We start from the raw sequence: 23376 nt of genomic DNA on the forward strand, positions 1-23376 counted from the left end.
TAACAGATGCTCTTGTAGTGATTGAGAGAGAACAGGGTGGCAGAAAGAATATTGAAGCTAATGGTATAAACATGTGGAGTTTGTACTCGGTCACCAGTCTCTTGGCTTACCTCGTGGAAGCCGACAAGATTACACCAACGATAAGAAAAGATGTACTAAACTACTTGTCGCTATGTCAAGCTCCTGTTATCGTTAATCAAGGGAAATAACATTTTACACTGCATCATTTTCTGTTTCGTAGAATATAAAATAGCTTCTTTTAAAGTTCCAGAATGCAGACTGAAAATACCATTTTACTGTCGCGCTAATAGGGCTACAAACGAGATTGCATATAAAATATTCAATCTAATGGAAACAAAAGAATCTACTTTGTGCTTGGCAGCAGACTTGAGCAAAGCAGACTCTATTTTACAATTAGCAAATTTGGTAGGGCCACACATTGTGGTACTAAAAATACGCACGTAGATATAGTAGCAGACTTCAGCTGTGATTTTATAAAGCGTTTGCAAGATTTGGCTAAGAAGCACGATTTTCTTTTAATGGAGGACCGGAAGTTCGCGGATATCGGCAACACGGTGTCTTTGCAATACCAAAAGGGTATTTACAAAATTGCGGAATGGGCAGATATTGTTACTGTGCACGCGATAGCAGGAAAGAGCATAGTAGATGGATTAAAAAATGCGTTAGGAAATGTTAACGAACCGGGTGGTATTTTTATACTGGCGCAAATCATATGGGGATATTAAAATCGACAGATGTCAAAGTAGCTAATGGTACACCACAGATCTGGGATATGTTTTCATGGGTGAGAAGCTAGTGTTCCGATCACGCAGTGATCGTACTAAGCTAATCCTACATCTTTAACGTCCAACGTTATTATTCTGTACTTATTTCATAATTTATTTTCATCCTAGAATCAACTGTACACTTGAATGAAATATAATACGAAAGAAAAATAGATATGTGTAACAGATTTCCTTAATAATTTTAATATCGCTCTGTGCATCATGCTTTCAGGGACCATGTGTGTTTTAATTTCAATAGACAGAAATCATGTGCGAAAAATCGAGTGCCATGGACGTAGAATTGAAGAAGTTAGCTATTTCACTTTTTACGATCTACGCGATCAAATTTGGAGAATCTGTGACCAAAATTGGATTGAAAAGTCCAGAGTATTTTGACTTGAGATTAATAATCTTTCAACCAAAAGTTATGGTATGAGTAATTTAAAAATTTTATTCAGCATACTCTGTGATTTGTATAATTTTTAAATTGTTTATATTCTTTGATATTTCGAAGGCTCAACTGGCGAAGGCACTGTGGAGACTGTCAGAGGGCCGTGAAAACATAACTCAGATCTGTGGTGTACCATTAGCTACTTTGATACCTGTCGATTTTAATATCCCCATATGATTTACGCCAATATAAAAATACCACGCGGTTCGTTAACATTTCCTAACGCATTTTTTAATCCATCTACTATGCTCTTTCCTGCTATCGCGTGCACAGTAACAATATCTGCCCATTCCGCAATTTTCTAAATACCCTTTTGGTATTGCAAAGACACCGAGTTGCCGATATCCGCGAACTTCTGGTCCTCCATTAAAAGAAAATCGTGCTTCTTAGCCAAATCTTGCAAACGCTTTATAAAATCACAGCTGAAGTCTTCTACTATATCTACGTGCGTTTTTTTTTAGTACCACAATGTGTGGTCCTACTAAATCTTCTAATTGTAAAATAGAGTCTGCTTTGCTCAAGTCTGCTGCCAAGCACAAAGTAGATTCTTTTGTTTCCATTACATTGAATATTTTAGATGCAATCTCGTTTGTAGCCTTATTAGCGCGACAATAAAATGGTATTTTCAGTCTGCATTCTGGAACTTTAAAAGTAGCTATTTAATATTCTATGAAGCAGAAAATGATGCTGCGTAAAATGTTATTTACCTTGATTAACGATAACAAGAGCTTGACATAGCGACAAGTAGTTTAGTACATCTTTTATTATCGTTGGTGTAATCTTGTCGGCTTCCACGAGGTAAGCCAAGAGACTGATGACCGAGTACAAATTCCACATGTTTAAACCATTAGCTTCAATATTCTTTTTGCCACCCTGTTCTCTGTCAATCACTACAAGTGCATCTGTTACCTTCAAACCCTCTTTTCTTAAAGTTTGTACAGTCGCTAGGATACTACTACCGATAGTGACTAAATCCTCCATGATCACACAATTATCTCCTAATTTGAAAATGGCCTTCTATCATTTTCAAGTGCCATATGCCTTTTCCACTTTTCTTTTGATTAACATGGGGATATTAAAATCGACAGATATCAAAGTAGCTAACGGTAAAGCAGTGTAAGGTACACCACAGATCCCGGATATGTTTTCACGGATGAGAAGCTAGCGTTCCGATCACGCAGTGCCAGAAAACCTAATCCTACATCTTTAACGTCAGACGATATTAATCTGTACTTATTTCATAATTTATTTTGATCCTAGAATGAACTGTACACTTGAATCAGATATAATACGAAATAAAAATAGCTATGTGCAACAGGTTATCCTTAATAATTTAAATATCGCTCTGTGGATCACGCTTTCAGGGATCATGTGTGTTTTAATTTCAATAGACAGAAATCATGTGCGAAAAATCGAGTGCCGTAGACGTAGAATTGAAGAAGTTCGCTGATTCACTTTTTTCGATCTACGCGATCAAGTTTGGAGAATCTGTGACAAAAATTGGTTTGAAAAGTCCAGTGTATTTTGACTTGAGAGTAATAATCTCTCAACCAAAAGTTATGGTATGAGTAATTTAAAAATTCTATTCAGCATACTCTGTGATTTGTATAATTTTTAAATTGTTTATATTCTTTGATATTTCGAAGGCTCAACTGGCGATGACACTGTGGAGACTGTCAGAGGACCGTGAAAACGTAACTCAGGTCTGTGGTGTACCTTACACTGCTTTACAATTAGCTACTTTGATATCTGTCGCTTTTAATATCCCCATGTTAATCAAAAGAAAAGAGGGAAAGGCATATGGCACAATGAAAATGATGGAAGGCCATTTTGAACTAGGAGATAATTGTATGATCATTGAAGATGTAGTCACTAGCGGTAGCAGTATACTAGAGACTGTACAAACTTTAAGAAAAGAGGGTTTGAAGGTAACAGATGCTCTTGTAGTGATTGATAGAGAACAGGGTGGCAGAAAGAATATTGAAGCTAATGGTATAAACATGTGGAGTTTGTACTCGGTCACCAGTATCTTTGCTTAACTTGTGGAAGCCAACAAGATTACACCAACGATTAGAAAAGATGTACTAAACTACTTGTCGCTATGTCAAGCTCCTGTTATTGTTAATAAAGGTAAATAACGTTTTACACTGCATTATTTTCTGCTTCATACAGTATTAAATAACTTCTTCTAACATTTCAAAATGCAGACTGGAAATACCATATTACTCTCGCGCTAATAAGACTACAAACGAGATTGCATGTAGAATATTCAATCTAATGGAATCAAAAGACTATCTACTTCGTGCTTGGCAGCAGACTTCACCAAAGCAGACTCTATTTTACAATTAGCCAATTTGGTAGGGCCACACATTGTGGTACTAAAAAAGCGCACGTAGATGTAGTAGAATACTTCAGCTGTGATTTTATAAAGCGTTTACAAGATTTGGCTAAAAAGCGCGATTTCCTTTTAATGGAGGACCGGAAGTTCGCGGATATCGGTAACAGAGTGTTTTTGCAATACCAAAAGAGTATTTACAAAATTGCGCAATGGGCAGATATTGTTACTGTGCGTGCAATAGCAGGAAAGAGCATAGTAGATGGGTGAAAGAATGTGTTAGACAATGTTAACGAACCGGGTGGTATTTTTATAGTGGCGCAAATCATATGGGGATATTAAAATCGACAGATATCAAAGTAGCTAATGGTAAAGCAGTGTAAGGTACACCACGGATCTGGGTGAGAAGCTAGCGTTCCGATCACGCAGTGCCAGAAAACCTAATCCTACATCTTTAACGTCAGACGATATTAATCTGTACTTATTTCATAATTTATTTTCATCCTAGAATGAACTGTACACTTGAATGAAATATAATACGAAAGAAAAATAGCTATGTGCAACAGGTTATCCTTAATAATTTAAATATCGCTCTGTGGATCATGCTTTCAGGGACCATGTGTGTTTTAATTTCAATAGACAGAAATTAGGTGCGAAAAATCGAGTGCCATGGCCGTAGAATTGAAGAAGTTAGTTAGAAGAAGTTTTGTAGCGTGAATTTTGAAAATAATGTTGATGCTGAAGTTCAGGACGAAACGTGGGGGGGATCATTATCCTGTTTGTGTTTGTGTTAATACACGGAAAAATTATTATATCGAAAAGTCTTTCAAACTTGTTATCAAACGTACACATTGGCCTAATTATGAATCGGTAAAGTATCCTGAGTTCCTCAGCTTAAAATATGAGCATGTTTTTCAAGCGCGAAATATGACTTCTTCGTAAATGTTGGTCAAGAATCCATAATCTCTATTACTCCTAGAAAAAAACTCGTTATTTTAGAAATAAAAATAATCTTATTGCATGGTGAGATGTTTGTTGGGTAAGCGTTTGAGAGGTGCAACGTATAAAAAATGAAATCATATCAAAAACGTGAAAGACTTATTATATTAGAATATATTATAATAATATAGTATATTATAATATATATATCTAATATAATATATTATATTATATTAGAATATAAAAAGTACTACGCCTAAGCCAACAAAGTATTTAAAAAGAAAAGGAAAAGGATTGCTTTAGAAAATTTGCCAAAAGTATTAATTTCCGTTTAAATTCTATATCGTGTGCAAATTGTACAAACTATTTAAAAATAAATAGATTGTTCAAAATTATGTCAACTGTGCTAATTTTGAATTAGCCGTATCGTCTTCAACGTTCACTTTCCGCCGCGTGCGTGTCGGCTGTTTTTATATTGACGAGTCCGATGCCTATTCGGGGTTAAACCACCTCTCGACGTTATACATGTGACCTGCGCATGTTTACACCGTCGCTTTGTATTCGTCACTTGGGTCATCCTTTCAATAATCCTAATATTAAATCAGTTACCCATTTTCCATTGTCTCCCATTCAACATCGTTCGTAAAAATTAATATTATTCGTTAAGTTCTAAAGAGGATGCTATCATTGTAAAGTGTATAAATTTATTAATGTTATAAATACCATCTGCAAGAGAGAGAGAGAGAGAGAGAGAGAGAGAGAAAACATATATGAGACCATTCTTATAAAACATCGCTAATTATATAATTATTAGAAATAGTAGCTCAACTGTCCATAAAAATAATTGTACTTTATGCTAAATTTCTGTACGATTAATACTCTTACTGCCTCCATATAATATTCAACATTGGTAGTAGAAATGAAATATACAAGATAAACGCTGTGACTAAATTCATGAAAATGAGCTGAGAAACTCAGGATACTTTACCGATTTATGAGTAGCAATACTGACCTCAGTGTATTTAAAACCGTAAAACTAAATAGCAGTTATTTATCTTAAAGTTGTAAAAAATTTCGTCCCATTGGAATTCCGAAAGGACATGTCCTGGAACTCTATAACAAATAATCAAATCAAAAGTTGGTTATCCGCACATTTCAACCGATTGATCAGATGAAATATTGCACAATTCAGCAAATGTCTCTTAAGGACGAAAATAATCATTCCTTCGCCCCTGGCATAAGTTCTGTCCTTTTTAAATGTAACAAAACGAGTGAAGTTGATCTCATTATCGGATTCAAGTCAAGATTCCACTATGAAGATGTCCACCTCTTGCATAATAATCAGCAGCTGAAATTTTAAGTGAATTAGATTCCGAGTAAAATTTTCGCAATCGCAAGATGATTCTTGTGTCGTGATGTTGTTTCGTGCCCACGTAGAGAACGTTTGACGGATATTCGTGTCGCGGATTTATTGTCCGGAAGTTTTCCTCGACGGTACTGCGTTGTAAAAAAATTACAATTCCAGTCCGTTTCGCGTCCAGTATAATTCTGCTAAATTTCGTTGATCTCGAGAATTCTTAAATCGTTGTCAAAGTCGACAGTCCGATTGTACATGCTGTAAAAAATTATATGTCACAACGATCAAGATCAAAGGGTTTTTTATTGCAAAATATAGTACTCATCGAGAGGACCGAAAGTTTGAAAGGATCCATGGGTCTCAAGTCAATCCTTTGCGTAAGAGACGGTATTAAAAAAGACAAAAATTGATTAGTGTATCCCCGATATCGTGGTATAACAGGCCGGACATTGATTCTACATGCGAAAATAAGTGGGGCAAAGGGAATAACATTTTTTCATTCAAGGCTCGTTTCCGAGAAAAACTATGTTGAAAAATAATACTACTTAATGGAAATCATATAGTTGTGCCGGCCACGACATACCAATTCCAAACTTCGCGAACTTGACTCACATTTCACCTCAGTGCGCTCGAGAACACAGCCTTTAATGAAAAAACGTTATTCTTTTTTCTGGACTTACTTTTCCGTCTAGATTCACTACTTGGCCGGATGTACCGTGGTGGTCGCGACATATAATTTTTATGCCGTTCGTAACATGATCTTGTAATGTAATGAATTTACTTTTTAGCCTTTTGTTCTACGCGACACAAGTATTGTACGATGCAATAAATGAAATTCACCTATTCATCTTTATCAAAGACAATTGTGTGGTCCATTTTTGTAACCGATCTTCACCGATCCAGAAGTGTACAATCACGCTATGGTGGTCGTGAAAATAACCAACCATTAATAATAGAAATTTAAACATATTTTCTGTATTCTTGTGATTTTTCTAGACTTTTTCATGATACTTTTATTCAAAATCTTTATGAAACAAAGACAAAGATAGATTTTACAATTTTTATAGATCGTTTCAGCGGTAATTGCAAGTTACTTCGCATCTCGGCTCGATTTTCGTGTTGTTTATCAAAATAATTATTTCTTTTTAACTTAAAAATGCGACAACGAAGTATTAATTTTTTTTATTCTTTCTCATTTTTAAAAAATAAATTACATAATTCGTATATACCGTATGTTGTTCGATTTTGGTTATAGAGAAGGCAATGACTTTATACGCAGAAATGTACAATTTCATATTTGCTAGAACTGTAGAAATCTATCGCTGTCGAAACAAGGACGAGCAAAACGGCGATCATAATAAAGCGTTCTTATACACACATACCTATTAATTTACGCATACATTCAACCGTACACAGATGATGTAATTAGTTTTAATATATGGCGCATATTCCAACATATTCTCGTAAAATCAAAGGGACTGTGCTTTTTTAGCGTTTTCATGCGACGTTTCCCATCATTTTCGTGATTTTCACGCAATTTTATGCCGAGAAATGTATTTTTCCGCATTTCCAAAAGATTTGCGTACGATTGGCTGACGAAACGGTGAGGCTAGCCATATTTGTTATTGTTGCCTTCTTCAAACCGAACAACGTAGCACCTAGTGCCTACAATCCTGTCTTCTACCGACCGGCAAGCCGTACGCAGCTACAGGTGAGTGCTTCCTTCAACAATTAATATTTTGTACAATAAAGTCAGTGTGTTGTCGTGAGTGATACAGAAATTAATAACCCAAGCATTATCTTTCATTTTCTATTATTCGCAGCGCGGATATGTGTTGACAGAGATTATGTGAGATCTGATCCTTGGTAACAGCTAGCGTGGTTGATGTACTGTCCGTGATGGAGAAGATGCACGTGTAGACTGGAGAGAGGCACGTCGTGAAGCGAAGGGTGCGATACCTGAAACGAACAAAGGGCGGAAGCGGAAAACGGGATATAGGTGGCGCTCTAGGAGCCAGGATATAGGGTGACGAGCTAGGAGCCCGCGGGTCGTTCGAAGTGTTTCTTCTTACACTCCCCCTCGAGCCGAGGGCGAGTAACGTCGACACCCCAGTTCATTCCGAAGAACTTGGCGCACTTTTCGTGCTTTAGTCTTAGTAGTCCCTTGGTTAGGATATCGGCGGGCATCTCTCCCGTAGAGATGTGCTGAACTCTTGCCTTCCCGTCCCGCAAGACCTCCCGTACAAAGTGATGCCTCACGTCGTTGTGTTTACTTCTGGCGTGGAAGGCCGGATTCTCGGCAAGCTTCTGCGCACCAAGATTATCGTTGAACACCACCGCATCGGCCAGATCATCGAATCCCAATTCGACGAGAAACCCCCGGAAATAGAGGCATTCCTTCACACCCTCGGTAAGCGCCATGTACTCCGCCTCGGTCGAGGAGAGCGCGACGGTTCTCTGCTTCCTGGATTCCCAAGATATTGGTCCGGAGCTTAGGATCGTCGTGTATCCCGTGTACGATCGACGATCACTCAGACAAGACGCCCAATCGAAGTCGATGAAGCACCTGAGGGGGTTACCTGACGGTTTGAATGTTATTCCCATCCCTATAGTCCCCCTGAGGTAACGCAGAACTTTTTTTGCCGCCGTCCAATGAGTATTATCGTGGCAGTCATTAGATTGGCTCAGTGAGCTGACGGCAAAAGCGATGTCCGGCCTGATAGAGACGGCGTGATACATGAGAGCTCCGATGAGTTCCCTGTATGGTCTTTTCGATGCTTCTGGATCCGAAGGAATGCTTGACTTCACGAGCTTGATGCTGGGATCCATCGGGGTCTTGGCCGCTTTTGAATCCGTCATCCCGAAGCGGTCCAGAATTTCTCTAATATAGCTCGTTTGAGTCAAGCGGATGGTGTTTTCGCATCGAGAGAATTCAATCCCCAGGCAATAGCCGATCTCACCGACGTCTTTGACGTCGAATTCCTGGCCGAGACTCGCCCTTATTTCCTCGATTCTTGTTGAATCTCTTGAGGCGATTATTATGTCATCGACGTAAACTTCGAACAAGGTCAAGTCCTCACCCTTCCCCAGCCGATAAGTACACGGATCTGCATTGGTGGGCGCGGCACCCAGTCTTCGGAGAGATTTGTCGAGTGTCGCGTGCCATGTTCTCCCAGCTTGGCGCAGTCCGTACAATGCCTTTTTCAGTAGGCACACTTCATCGCCAGATTTGAGATTTTTAATTAAGGACTTGGCCTGTTTGCATATCTCGCTGTCTTGCCCTTCTTTGTAGATGAGGGATTCCAGCGCTTCGATTATGAGTTTCGGAGGTTCCATAAAAATTTCTTCCTGGAGAACTCCATTCAGATAGGCAGTCGTAATGTCCAGTTGGTGCATCTTCATCCCCAGTTTCGCTGCCAGTGCGGCGATGAGCCGAACGGAGCTTATACGCGCGACTGGAGCGAACGTCTCGTTGCGCCTTGCGCGACTAAACGCGCCTTCCTCTTGTCGATCGTTCCATCGGACCTGTATTTGTTCCGCAACACCATGCGGCTTCCGATGACCGGTACGTTAGCGGGCCGATTCACGATTTCCCAGGTTTTATTCTTTATTATCGACTTCAGTTCGGCGGCCATGGCATCGAGCCATTCGTCGGACTCCGGTCCGCTTACGGCCTCGCTTATGGGAATCTCCGTAGCGAAGGCGAATTCCTCACTGGCATATCCGGCGTTGGGGTCGACAGTCCGATACTCCTTTCGAGGTCTCCCCCTCAATCCAGTACGTATCAGCCTGGGCCTTCCTCGTGCTCGCATCAAGTCGGTCGGTTGTAAGTTCCCCCCATCTTCCTCTTCGTCCTCGCTTTCTTGTCGATCTTCCACAGGCGGAGTTCCGGCGTCGTCGACGGCGGGATTCTCCGAGCGTATCGTTAAAGACGACGTCTCGAGCGATGACGACCTTCTTCTCGTCGGGTACCCACACTCTATAGGCCTTGGAGTGGTCCGAATAACCGAGGAAGATTCCCTTTTTGCTCCATTCATCAAGCTTTCCCTTTTTGGGTTTTGAGTTCAGGAAGCAAACCCGGCAGCCGAACTCTTTGAAGCCGCTCACATCCGGTACATTTCCAGTCCACGCTTCATATAGCGATTTTCCGTTTAGGCTCCTCGTAGGACATCGGTTGCGGATGTAGTTTGCAGTTGATATTGCTTCGGCCCAAAAGTTGGAGGGAAGTCCAGACTGTATAAGAAGGCACCGAGCCATGTCAAGTAAAGTGTGATTTTTTCTCTCTGCAGTCCCATTCTGCTCCGGATTGTGAGCGATTGTGAGTCTCCTGGTTATTCCATGTTTCCTCATATAAGTGTCGAATTCATTGTTGAGGTATTCCTTTCCATTGTCCGACTGCAGATACTTAATCCTTTTATCCTTGTGATTCTCGATCTTCCTATGGAATTCTTTGAACTTTTCGAAAACCTCGTTTTTTGATCTTAAGAAATATACCTCGCACCACCTTGTGGAGTCGTCGATGAATGTCACGAAGTACCTGGCCTTGTTGAGTGACTCCACTCGCATAGGCCCGCAAACGTCAGAATGTATGATGTCGAGCAGGCCAGTTTTCCTACCCGAGTTCTTCGGGAACGGTGTTCTAGTCATCTTACCCCGTACACAGACGTCGCACTCGAGTTTAGCGTCGGTTTGCTCGAAATCGAGTCCTTTGAAGGTTCCGCTGTTTTTGGCTTTGACGAGGTCCCCGAAATTCAGATGTCCGAGTCGACGATGCCAGGTCGTAACGGTATTCGACGACTTCTGCGATGATTCCGTTGAGACTCTACACTCTTGATCCTCGTGCTGTTGTACAAAGTAGAGACCGTTGATTTTCTCGGCCCGCATCTTGATGTTTCCGTTGCAATCCGTTATGAGCGCTTCATTTTTCTTAAAAATTACATCGTGATTATTCTCGGTAATTTTGCTCACAGACAGTTAATTCGAACGTAAGTCGGGTACATGCAATGTGTCGTTTAATTGAATCTTGTTCCGTTTGCCGGCGACGTCGGTTGAAAACGTAACGGTTCCTCTGGCCTTAATCTCAGTGGAATCGTGATTAGCTAAATTCAACTTACGGTTTTCCATGCTTAGTATTTTTGAGAAATCGTCAAGTTGCTTACAGAAATGCGAGGTGGCGCCGCTGTCCAAGCACCACTTCCGCTCGGCGTGTTCGTTGTGTCGTCTTCTCGCTAACATGGCCGCGTCGCCCATGGCCGACTCCTCCGATGCTCGTAGACTTACGTTTTCTTCAGCGTTCTTCGCGTCATGAGGAGTTTGCTTGTCCTTACTTCAGCAATCAGCAGCCTTGTGTCCGAATTTCCCACATCGGTGGCATTGGAATTTGAATTTTTCCTCTGATTTCGGCAATTCCTTTGTCTTTTTGAAATTCGAGCGATATTTTACACCCCTGCTAGCCCACATGGCGTTTTGTGCACCGTTTAGCACGTCACCTTTTCGAGCGTCGCTCTCTTCTATTATTTTTATGCGAAGAACATCGGGAGTCGGCAATTCGTCGCGGGATTCGATCGCGCATCTAAAATTCTCGAAACTCGGTGGTAAGCTGTATAAAAGCATAATCGCGAGCAAGTCCGGGTTAATATCGACCTCCATTTCACTTAGTATGTCGACCGCGTCGAAGAACCTATTCACGTGTTCGCGCACGTTTCCGCCATCTTCCATGCGCTGGAGGGTCAATTGTTTTAAGAGCGTCGCTTTTCTCGCTGGCCCCTTCGATTGATATATGCCCTCTAATTTCAGCCAGACTTCTCGAGATGTCGTGCACCCTTTTACCTGTTTCAGCTCAGAAGGGCTGATCGACAAGATAATATCGGATTTGGCTTTTTTATCGTTCGTTATCCACGCGCTCTTCGCGACTCGTTCCGCGTCGGTTGACTCGGCAGTCGGTTGTATAAATTCACCACTCACGTATGACCACGCGTCGTTTCTGACCAGAAACGCTTCCATTTGCATCTTCCACGTGTCATAATTTTCTTTGTTGAGGGTTTCAATTCTCGACATGCTGGACGCGTACATTTTTGTTCTCTAACGATCGAGCCGCGTGAATTTACTCTCAATTAATTTCCGGCATAATACAATTCCGAATGTTATTTCCACTCGATATTCGGTCAATTTGGGCCCATAACCTGTTGGCAGAGATTATGTAAGATCTGATCCTTGGTAACAGCGAGCGTGGTTGTACTGTCCGTGATGGAGAAGAAGCACGTGTAGACTAGGGAGAGGCACGTCGTGAAGCAAAGGGTGCGATACCTGAAACGAACAAAGGGCGGAAGCGGAAAACGGGATATAGGTGGCGCGCTGGGAGCCAGGATATTGGGCGACGAGCTAGGAGCCCGCGGGTCGTTCGAAGTGTTTCTTCTTACAATTTATATTCAGTACGGGTAGAAAACAAAACTTTTCTTTTTATTATCCATTTGTTCATCATTTTTGCTTTTTATTAAAACGCCATATCCTGATAAATTATATATAACTTGTTTATAAAAAGCTATATATATATACAAATGTTATTTCGACTGCTCGATTGAAAATCTCTGTAAATATAAATGCACGTTTCATGAAATATAGCCCGTTGTGCAATCTTATATCTTAAATAAATCCAGTTGTATATATTATTTCTTCTTAAAACCGTAATTCAACAGTCATGTTTCTTGATATAAGAATATTCTACAGATACTTTCTAGAAACATTCAATATAGTAACCAAAAATACAAAAACTCCAAATAAAAAGGAAAAATACGATAGAAACTGTCCAACATAACAGATCTATTTATGTCCATATTGAAATAAAAAAGAGAAGGAAATATCAAACAAATAAATGTTGATGCTATAGCACCAACAATGGTGTAAACAATACCAAGATTCATTCCGGACACTGCAATACAATATGTCAATACAATTATAAGAGTTGTTACACAAATATTAACGACAGCCTTTCCTCGCTGTTTGTCATATGATATCATTTTTACGAAGTAGGCGCTCTACAAGGATTTACTTGTAGTGAATAAGAAACTCCCATAACACAACAATGTAGAGGCCACGAACCATTGATGCAAGAACATCATTGGGGTAATTTCTTATTATGTTTATATTTGCTGCGACTCCATATAATAAATAGTTGAATAATCCAAATGTGATATACATAACAAGGGCTGAGGTTGCTACTGCAAGAATCAATCGATTTGTTCGCTTCACAGAATTATTGACCATTTCACTGTATACTGCAAAAATGTTTTGATGGCACGTAAATGAAAATACAAATTTTCCAAATCCACCTAAGTAATCAGTTGATATTGGTGTAATAAAGTAGACTACAGGTGTATATAATTTACTTGGTATAGTAATACCTATAAATTGTGGCTATTATTACAAAAAATATTGCCAAAATACCACAAAAAGATGTATATTTAAGCTTGTCTAATTTCTGAAAATAACAGAACGGACCCACGAATGCAAGAAATAGAACGAGAAGAATGTTTGGATTTACAATATGTGCACGACCAAAAACTGTTTCTATATAAAAGGTGGAAGAAGTTTTCGAGCTATTATGAGATATGAAAGAGCTACACCAAAACATTTGAGAAATACAGAGAAATCCACCATAATCTTTGTATATGGCATTCTTACTAATGCTAATTCTGATAATGTTGCACTTCGTCCAATTTCATGAGCACACAATACATACAATACCAATCCAATAACTGCAAATGTTCCTGATACTATAGTTAAGATTGTTGCTGTTGCTATTCCATACGTCTTAAATAAAAATAGAAATGATAATACACCACTTCCTATTAATGTTTTAAGAAGCGTAATATAACAGGATGAAAATGAGGCAGCATGTATTATTTTTTGTCAAGGTGGTTTATAGTGTATGTTTCACAATTGATTCTATCTCTTTGTTTCATATCATTTAAGATTTTCGTTTAATATTGATAAAATCAAAATAGATAGAAGATTGTTTATATTGTGCATATTGTATTTTATAGATAGATTTAATTGATCTTCAGCATATATACATTTTTATTTACATTTTTTATTTTTCTGTGAAGTTTAAATTTTTAAAGAGAAAAGTAATTTATGAGCTAACAAGGTTTGAATAAAATATTGAATATTGTGGTATCCCGCTTTTAAAAATAAATCTAATAAATTTTTATTTATAAATTTATCGCTAAAGCTCCTGCTAGCGTCTCCATTTCTACTCTTACTAGCTTTGTCCTCCTCTACTCTTCTCATCTTCTCAGTCATGCTCTCTATCTTATGGGCTTCTCCTCCTTATATAGTTTTTTAGTAAGGAGTAGGACCAATAGAATCCTATTGATCCCAGATAATCAGCCTCCTTTAGCAATTAACCTATGAAACTTCAGTATTTATTAATTGGAGTTTAGAGCTCCAATAGGAATAAGATACTCCTTATGGTGAGTACACCATAAATATTTTTTATAGTTTTAGTTTTTAACCTTTAAATGTTCCGTTTTTTACAATCTCAATTACTTTCTTTGCCACTATATTCAGGAATTGGGTTTACGTTGGTAAATAAATTTAGGATTTACAAAATCAGCTAAATAATTTTTTTGAAATATGTCTTAAGTAGAGAATATTAAGATAGAGATTCCGCTATACTTGTGTGCAATAGTATCTTATGTAATATAATTTATTGACAGTAATCTAATAAACTATGGCTAAAAATCTCTAAATAAAGCACTATGAAATTAAAGTCAGGCTTGTTACAATAACATAATTTAAATATTAAAGTTATCGTATTTGAAAGATCTCATGTTTAATCTATCAGAACTTTTAATTTTTTTAAAAGAAAGTAGCTAACATAGAAATACAAAAGAAATAGATTTGAGGAGTTTAAAAAAGACAATAATTAAATTTGATGATTTATACTAAAAATGTGATATGTTTTAGATTATATAGATTATTATTTATATCTAATTAATATGAAACACACCTCGCTAATAGACTCGTATTAAAATTTGAATAAAAATAAAAGTTTTCTCATGCTATGAGAAACAAAGGATTTTTTTATAAATCGAATTCACACATTTTTATGAAAATAATATTTCTAATATGAAAAGGGAACGGGATTGTAATTTATTAATATTATTTAGGTGGCAATTATGAATTTTATGTCGATTTTACCCACAGTTAATATTGGTTTTCACTTAACAAATTATCATTTAAATAACTCGACAAAATATAAATATTAACCAAGTTTGTATTCTTTAATTTCCAAATATAATATTTTCAAGCTATTTCAATATTTTTTAGGCATATAAAATTATAAAATATCAACATCTTAAAACGCCCTAAAACCTTAGTCATTTTTCTGACCTCTAGTTCTTACTTGATGAGTTTTTATGGAAAATGTATAATAAATGCTTTGAGCTTTTAATTTTTGGAAAAATTAATGAATAATTTGTAGTTCTTTTTTTTAAATTTTTTTAATTAAAAAGATTTAACGGGTTACGTAATGACCTGTCTTATTCTTGTACTGTTTCGTAACACCATGAAGCTCGTACCGATCCTTCCACAACTCTTTCAACCTCTTCTTCGCCAAAGCCACCCTGATACAGTACTCGTCTTCGCTCAATTTAGATATTTATAATGAATATTTATAAAAACATAAAAGAAGATAAAATTATTCAAATGATTTTACTTAAAAGAATTATTTTATTCGCTTCTAAACATTTTAAATTGAATAAATTGTCTTAAACATAAAGAAAAGATCTTTTTCTTATAAATAAATAAATCGAAGATTGTGTAGTTTGTATTAAATTTATGTATATTACCCAAAAAAAGTTTCTTTTTATATTAAAAGGATTTTTTAACATTGAATTCATTTTTTTATTTGTTTTTTATTTACTTGCTTATTTGATTTTTAAATAGAATTAATTTTGTTTTTCTTAAAAAAATAAAATGTAACTATGAAAATATTAAAAATCAATAATGCTTTTCAAAAATGCTGCTATATAGTAACTATTCTTCAAACTATTGTAAACAAGGTTTTTATTTTATTATATATTTAAAGGTATGACTAAAATTTAAATAATTTAATTAAACTATTCCTTTTTTAAGCAGATTTTAAAATTCAGAAAAATAAAATTAAATAAAGTAAAAAAAAGATTTGAAAAATTCAAGCAAAAGAATATTGTTCCGGCCGAATCGCGGACCGCGGGTCAACGCACGCTCGACTTTCGATGTACGCCGTCTCGCCGTTTTTGTCGAATAAACGGCGAGGCGGCAAGACAATAACACGATCGACGTGCGTTGGCCCGACCGTCAAACGCTCGCCTCGGCCTAAATGTATACATGCAGCGTTTTTACCTTAGGAGGCAATGACCGGCCTTCGACACCTGACGATGCGTCACCTTGAGCATCGGCCAGGTGTCTATATATACTGCCGCAAATGTAATAACGAAATTCTCTCCAAGATATCGATATAGCGAACAGTCAAGTTTAATTTAGCGCCCTTGCGCCTATACGAAGCCGTGCTTCAGTTTTTATATTTCGTTCGAAGCCGTGCTTCAGTTTTTATATTTCGTTCGTAGCCGTGCTACCCTTTATACGACAAACGGAGCCGTGCTCCAAAAGCTTGTAAATCAAAGGACTGTGGAGTCCGAGTCAAATAAATCGAGTGTCGTCTCCTCCACGAATTCCGGCGCTTTAATTTTGTGCCGTGCGCAACAAATATAATCAGAATATAAACATGAGAAATGCAGTCAATTTTAAAAATATATAAAAACTATATACTATATAGTTCTATTTTAAACACGAGACTAATAACAATAAAAACAGCCAATTCTAACATTAATTAAACATTTCTAGATTTGAAATTATAAAAATTTTTCTCTTTTTTCTTTTTAATTAGAAATTGTTTTTTTATAAAATTTAAGTAAAAAAATATATAAAGTTTTTAAAATACCTTCCTTATGATTATGAAAAGAATTTATACCTTGATCTTATTTTTATTTTATTTGAAATCTCAATGTGCTAAGATAAAATCAGAAGGAAAAACTAAATTTCCTAAAACCTATTCAAATCAAAAATATGTACTTATTGTTGAAGATGAAAATGGTAAAAGCGGGTCATATTTTGTAGATGATGTTTCTAATTTAACGATTGATCATTCTGATGGCTATAATAAAGTATATTTAACCCCTGATTCAGGAAATGGGTTTAAAAATTATGTGATCCTAATAACGATGAAACTTCAGATGCTAAAAATTGATTTAATATTCTTAATTTGTAATGTTCATCTATTTTTTTTTGTTTTAACTTGAGTATTAATCTATTTAATAGATTTTAAATTACTTTATATAAAATTTCAATTTTTCGTTTGTATAAAATATAATTTTAGATAAGTTTAAACATGTTTTTTCTGTTACCTACTTTTAAATTATAATTGTGAGAATACAAATACGATTTAACCGACAATAAACCATTGACGACATTTATACCACGTATTTACAAATAATCTCATAAATAAAACTATAAGGAAAATAAAAAACATGACAATATTTTTATACACCAAGTTTCATTCATGATTGGTTAAGGGATCATAAAATAATATTATATTATATTAAATCAGTCCACACACACACACACACACACACACACACACACAAATTTGCTCTGATTAAGCTAAAAACATATTTTTGTATGTTTTTTAAATTAATTTATATGGATAAGTGTCTGGCGTAACCCTCAGGGAGGCTGCCATGTTTGTAGTAGATCTCCAATACGGATCTACACTCTTGACTCGCTTCTCCTGGAGCGTCAATAAATAATCAATTGTTCAATTATTTTTTATAATTAAAGTCTTTATTTATATTCATCCTGCCTGACCTTATCTGTTATATCTGTATTTGTATATCTCTTGCCCAAGTTTTAGCTTATGTATTTATTTTTAACACACACACGCGCGCGCGCGCGCACACACACACACACACACACGCGCGCGCGCGCACGCACACGCACGCACACACACACACCTTGGCAACCATCGGAATAATATCATAAGTAAAATATAAAATGAACAAACAAAAATATGATTGGTTACGTCTTTCATCATCAAGAATAAGTTGTATTTAAGATCAAAATGTGGTTGATACCACAGTGTCAATCATCATTCAAATGGCAACTGTATATAGTTACATTGTTATAACCTTTTCGTCACCTAAAGTAATGTCAATATAACATTTTAAGGGTGGATTTCCTATGAATGTATAAAACGAGACTTTTAGGGTTCAACTCAGTATTTTAGGTTCTACACATATCCGAGGTCAATAATCAATATTCCTGTAATGTACGTATCAGTTGGATAGCAGGCATTTGTATAACTATATAAATTTTAAATAATAATACAACAAAATCTAAATGATTCATATTAAACTAATTCTTATTTTAAACCGATTTTGAAAAAAATTTAAATAATGATTTAAAATAGATTATTTACAAAATTAACGCTAAAACAATTTTATGAAATAAATAAAAGCGAGATAGTTTAACACGTTAAGGACGGCGTCTACCATCGGTGGCCACAGCTAATTAAAAATTCTATATATAAAAAATTAGCCGTCTTCAACGTGTTAATAAAAAAAAATAAATAAAAAGTACAGTAAATAAATGTCTAAAATATACACATCAATCACACACAAAATCACATATAATATATAAAGTATTAAAAAAACTGTTTTCACTGTGTTTGTATGTTTAAATTTTAAAATCTTAAAAAAAGTTTGCGCTTCTTTAAATTATGAAAAAAAACGTTTTATAAAATTTCAACAAAAAATATACATAAATCTATCGAAAAATCCCTTCAAAAATATGTATAGAAAATTTTGCTTGATCGTATTTTTATTTTATATGAAATTTATCTTTACTAAAACAATACCCAACGAATTAAATAAGTCAAATGAAAGCAGTTGGATTCAAAATGATCAACATCTTTATGATACGAGTGAAGGAGGTAATGAACCACGTGAATATTTTTAAGACTATATTAATGCCTTGATAATAAAACATTTTTTTAGTGACTAGACAGATGAAATAACTTCTGTGTGATTCAGTAGATAAGTTAAATAATTCTAATACCGAGAATGATCAAAATACAAACACGTCAGAAACAGAATATGAATATTTAATCTTTTTTGAAGAGGAAATTTCAGATGTGGAAATTAATGACTTTTCTATTAATAAAAATTAATAAAATACTTTGATCTATATATATATAATAAAATAAAAAATAGAAAATATATTTTAGTATAGAATATTGCTAACGTTTTGTACCATATTTTTTCATATACAAATATTATTTTTTTTAAAAACCACTATTTATTTATTGAAGAAATACAGAAAAGAGTAAATTTTAAATAATATATAAAAAATTTATCTTTTTTCTGTTTATACGTACCCATTTATAATCATTCTAAAGATGATAAATTTTTGGATCATATATTTTTATCTGCGGTTAGATTTAATAAAATAAGATTGGAAAACATATTTCTATAAATTTATATGTATTTTTGTTTTTTAAGAGTTGTTATAAAGATACCAATCATTGCTTACCTATTTTCCTTAAAGAAACATCTTATTTTAGTATATAAATTTTACTTGATCTATAAAAATGAATATTTTAAATTTATGAAGATTATTTAAATATTTTTGGTTATAAAGTAACACTTTAATCATATTTAAACATAGTTATATCTCTTTAAAAGTTAAGGATATTTGTAAAATAATTCATTAATTGCCCTTTTCACAAGAATGCATATTGAATTTTTATTTTTTCTAGAATCTTTTCTAGTGTTGTCATTATTAGTTGGATTTTAAATATTTTTTTTCTGCATTCCACATAAACAGCCTGAATTTTAAATCGCTGATTTTATAACCCCATGGATGATGCCAATCTGCTTGTTAAAGAGCTTAGAATAGATTGGGAAACATTACAAACTGACGATATCAATCCATTAAATCAGTCTTTAGAGAATAAGAAAAGTAATTACAAGCGATCTAATTACAGAAATACTTATCACAAAGTACAAAAAGTTATAGATAAAATAATCGAGATAAGATATAAAGGATTTAGTGATTCTGTGATATCTCACATGGAGAGTTATAACTATACGGTGAAGTGCTTAGAAAATATTGATAATATAAATACCACATTAGATATACTAACCAATATAACTGTTAATGATAAAGAATTAAGCGAGAATTATGAATCTACTGCATATCTACGACGTGAAAATGAAATATGTGGAATTCTAGCAAATATTGTGGGATTGTATGAAAAATATCTGGAACATGTAACTAATAAAATGTATATTGAAGCGTGTAGTTTTGCACGCGACATTTTTGATTCTATAGAAAGTAACGAGTTTGACATTATCACAGGTGTTAAATATTTCTTAAACGACGAGCTTTCTGAATCTGTAAGGAAAGTTACAGAAGAGATTTTTAGACTTCTTGGTTTATATATTTGTCATGATGTGATCGAAAATAAAAAATATTTTAGATATGTAGAAATTCTCAATAAGTTAGAAGACTTTGATAAATATTTGTGTGATGTTATTAATTAATAACATGGTTATTTTGAAGATGTGGATTCTAAATTAGGTATGTTTGAGGACTTTTAACATCAGAATAATGAAAAAAATGAAGAGGAAAACAATTTAAATTATATGAGAAATATACAAAACGGATATAATAATAAGAATGAATCAATTTGTAATTGTGATTTAAACTCTACAGGATCAAAAAATATCTCCTTATCTTTCGATGACTATAGGATAAATATACTGACAGAAGAGATAGTTTCAAAGATAAGAAGTATAAGATATAATATATTTCAGTTATGAAAAGAATCAAGAAGGATATTCTTGGGATTAGATGACACTAAAGAGGATAAGCTAGGAAGGCCTAAAAAATTATTGATATTTAATTTAAAAGGTGATGATACGGTCAACAGGAAAGTTTTAAAGGTGGTTAAAAGATTTATTTTCGCATATTCGAATATAAAAAGTGATTTTATTGAATCAAAGGAATTCCTGATTAGCAATATTGTTGATGATTTGAATTATTCGGCAATATGTGACAACAAATATTCAATTTATAAGAAAATCACTAAAAACGGAACCAGCTCGAGCTTTTAAGAAAGATGAATTTACCATTATAGTTAAACTTGATATCAAAATATGTCTTATAATAAGTAAACATATAAAAGATGAAGAAATTCAGAGTAAATCAAAAGAATTTATAAATTTGAAAAGTGAAGTATTGAAAAAAGAATTTATTTTTATATTTCAAAGTGATGGATGGGATAAAAATGAGTATTCTACGAGAAAATGATCATTTTTCAATGAACACAAGATGAAAAAGCTTGTTCCTTAATCGACGTGCTTGGTAGTGAACTGCTTGATGCTAGTCATGTTTACATTATTCAAAAATTTGAAGAAAAATATAATTCTATGTTTTCTCATAAAATTTTTAATGAATGTGAAAAATACATTAAAGATGATGCCTATGAAATCTCCCCAATCATAAAATTTGATGTAACTGAAGAATATGTCGAACATATTGCCAATACTTGTATAACACAAAGTATCGATCACGATATTCTTAATCTTCCTCGTAATATCTTTGATAGCTTAGTATTTACAGTTAATACATTAGATTCCATTAATATTCTTCATGATTCACGTTTTATTATTCTCACACGTAAATACATTCATTCTTTAAAAGTACGTATAATCTTAGACATTACGTACTACTTCGATATCTTTTATCGTAAAAGGCTGCGTCGATGTATGTGAAATATTTAACATTATAAATGAGTATTGCGTGAAAAATGTTGATAGGCTTAAAGTTCAAGGAAAAGAAAATATGTTGACATTTGCAGATAAGCTTATGTTATGGTCCGCCATTAGGGAGGCCCTGGTTGAGCACCAGGTGCCTCCCTATCTGAGGCGGGTGATCGGGGCCTACCTGCGGGACAGGTGGGTAGAATACCCGGGCCGGCACGGGATGATTCGGGGGGAGGTGGACTGCGGGGTCCTACAGGGGTCCGTGCTAGGACCACTCCTGTGGGACCTGGGGTATAACGCGGTCCTGGAGAAGGCCTCCCAGCCCGACGGTGCCACCCTGGTCTGCTATGCAGACGACACGTTGGTGGTCACCGTCGGGGACACCTTCGAGAGGACCATCCGACGAGCGGAGGTTGCGGTGGCAGCCGTCGTCGCGAGGGTCCACGATCTGGGGCTGAAGATGGCCCCGGAGAAGGCCGAGGCCGTCTGGTTTGGACGGCCTCGGTCTCGGTCACCGGCCGGATCGTGGATCCTGGTTGGAGAAGCCTGCGTCGAGGTGAAGTCTGAGATCAAGTATCTCGGACTGATCCTCGACAGCCACTGGAGGTTCGGAGCGCATTTCGGCCGCCTCGTCCCCCGAGTTGAGAGGGCGGCGGCCTCGCTCGGCCGCCTGTTGCCCAATCTCGGGGGACCGGATAATGTGGTGCGTCGCCTATACCTGGGCGTGGTGCGGTCCATGGCCTCATACGGCGCCCCGATCTGGGCGCCGTCCGCGAGGGCAAGCCGGCGCATCACTTTGTTGTTGCGCCGGCTTCAGAGGCAAATGGCCCTTCGCCTCATAAGAGGTTACCGCACCGCGTCTACCGTGGCGGCGCTTGCTCTGGCGGGAGAAATTCCCTTCGAGCTGCAGGCGGCGATGCGCGCCTATGTTTATAGGCGCATATGCATTGCTGGCCGGGCTCGGGGGGACCCGCCGGAGCAGGAGGCGGTCCAGTGCTTCGAGCTCCAGGCCCGGAGACTTGCGCTCGCCAGATGGCATGCGGAGCTTTGTTCCCATGCCGGCGAGCGCGTCCCTGGGGCTCTCCTGCCGCACTTCACCTCGTGGCGGGAGAGGCGGTTTGGCAGGCTCTCCTACCGTGCGACGCAGGTATTCACCGGGCATGGCTGCTTCGGTGTCTACCTGTGTCGCATCGGTCGGGAAGCAACGACGGTGTGCCACCACTGTGGCGCGGAGGAGGACTCGGCGCAGCATACACTGGAGGTATGCCCCGCCTTTTCAGTGCTGCGCCGAGTCCTAAGAAGGGAAGTTGGTCGCGACCTCGCTCTCTCCAGCTTAGTTGGGGCCATGCTGGAGAGCCCGAGAAAATGGGCGGCAGCCATCGTCTTCTGCGAACAGGTAATGTTGCAGAAGGTGGCTGCCGAGCGGGGTCGCCGTGAGCGGGGGGTGCGGCGTGTGCGTCCACGCCTAGAGCCCCCCCCCCCCGAGCAGCTGAGAATAGGCGGGCGGCGGGTGTACCAGATTATGCTGGTTTAATTGCCCGCCGCCCGCCAACCGAAGATGTCCTCCCTATACCGGGAGTGGGGGGGCCCTGGGCACCCTCGTTGAAAAGCGGCCGTCGTGACGAAGCGGTGCGGGGAGCGGT

General features: G+C 36.9%; 1 protein-coding gene and 2 pseudogenes across 1 annotated transcript; 2 read left to right on the forward strand and 1 right to left on the reverse strand.

Moving 5' to 3' along the window:
- Nucleotides 1-3044: 3044 nt before the first annotated feature.
- On the forward strand, nt 3045-3841 carry LOC143261259 (uridine 5'-monophosphate synthase pseudogene; annotated as a pseudogene).
- Nucleotides 3842-11195: 7354 nt separating this feature from the next.
- LOC117224869 (uncharacterized) lies at nt 11196-14168 on the reverse strand (annotated as a pseudogene).
- A 5654-nt stretch (nt 14169-19822) lies between these two features.
- Nucleotides 19823-20509, forward strand: LOC117224868 (uncharacterized). Its single transcript, XM_076527843.1, has one exon. The coding sequence runs from the start codon at nt 19823-19825 to the stop codon at nt 20507-20509; it is 687 nt and encodes a 228-aa protein (XP_076383958.1).
- Nucleotides 20510-23376: the final 2867 nt, after the last annotated feature.

Source organism: Megalopta genalis, unplaced genomic scaffold (assembly GCF_051020955.1).
Source record: "Megalopta genalis isolate 19385.01 unplaced genomic scaffold, iyMegGena1_principal scaffold0046, whole genome shotgun sequence".
Lineage (NCBI taxonomy): Eukaryota > Metazoa > Arthropoda > Insecta > Hymenoptera > Halictidae > Megalopta > Megalopta genalis.

Coding starts and splice junctions, on each gene's coding strand:
- LOC117224868 (XM_076527843.1), top strand. CDS start 19,823: ATGGATGATGCCAATCTGCTTGTTAAAGAGCTTAGAATAGATTGGGAA.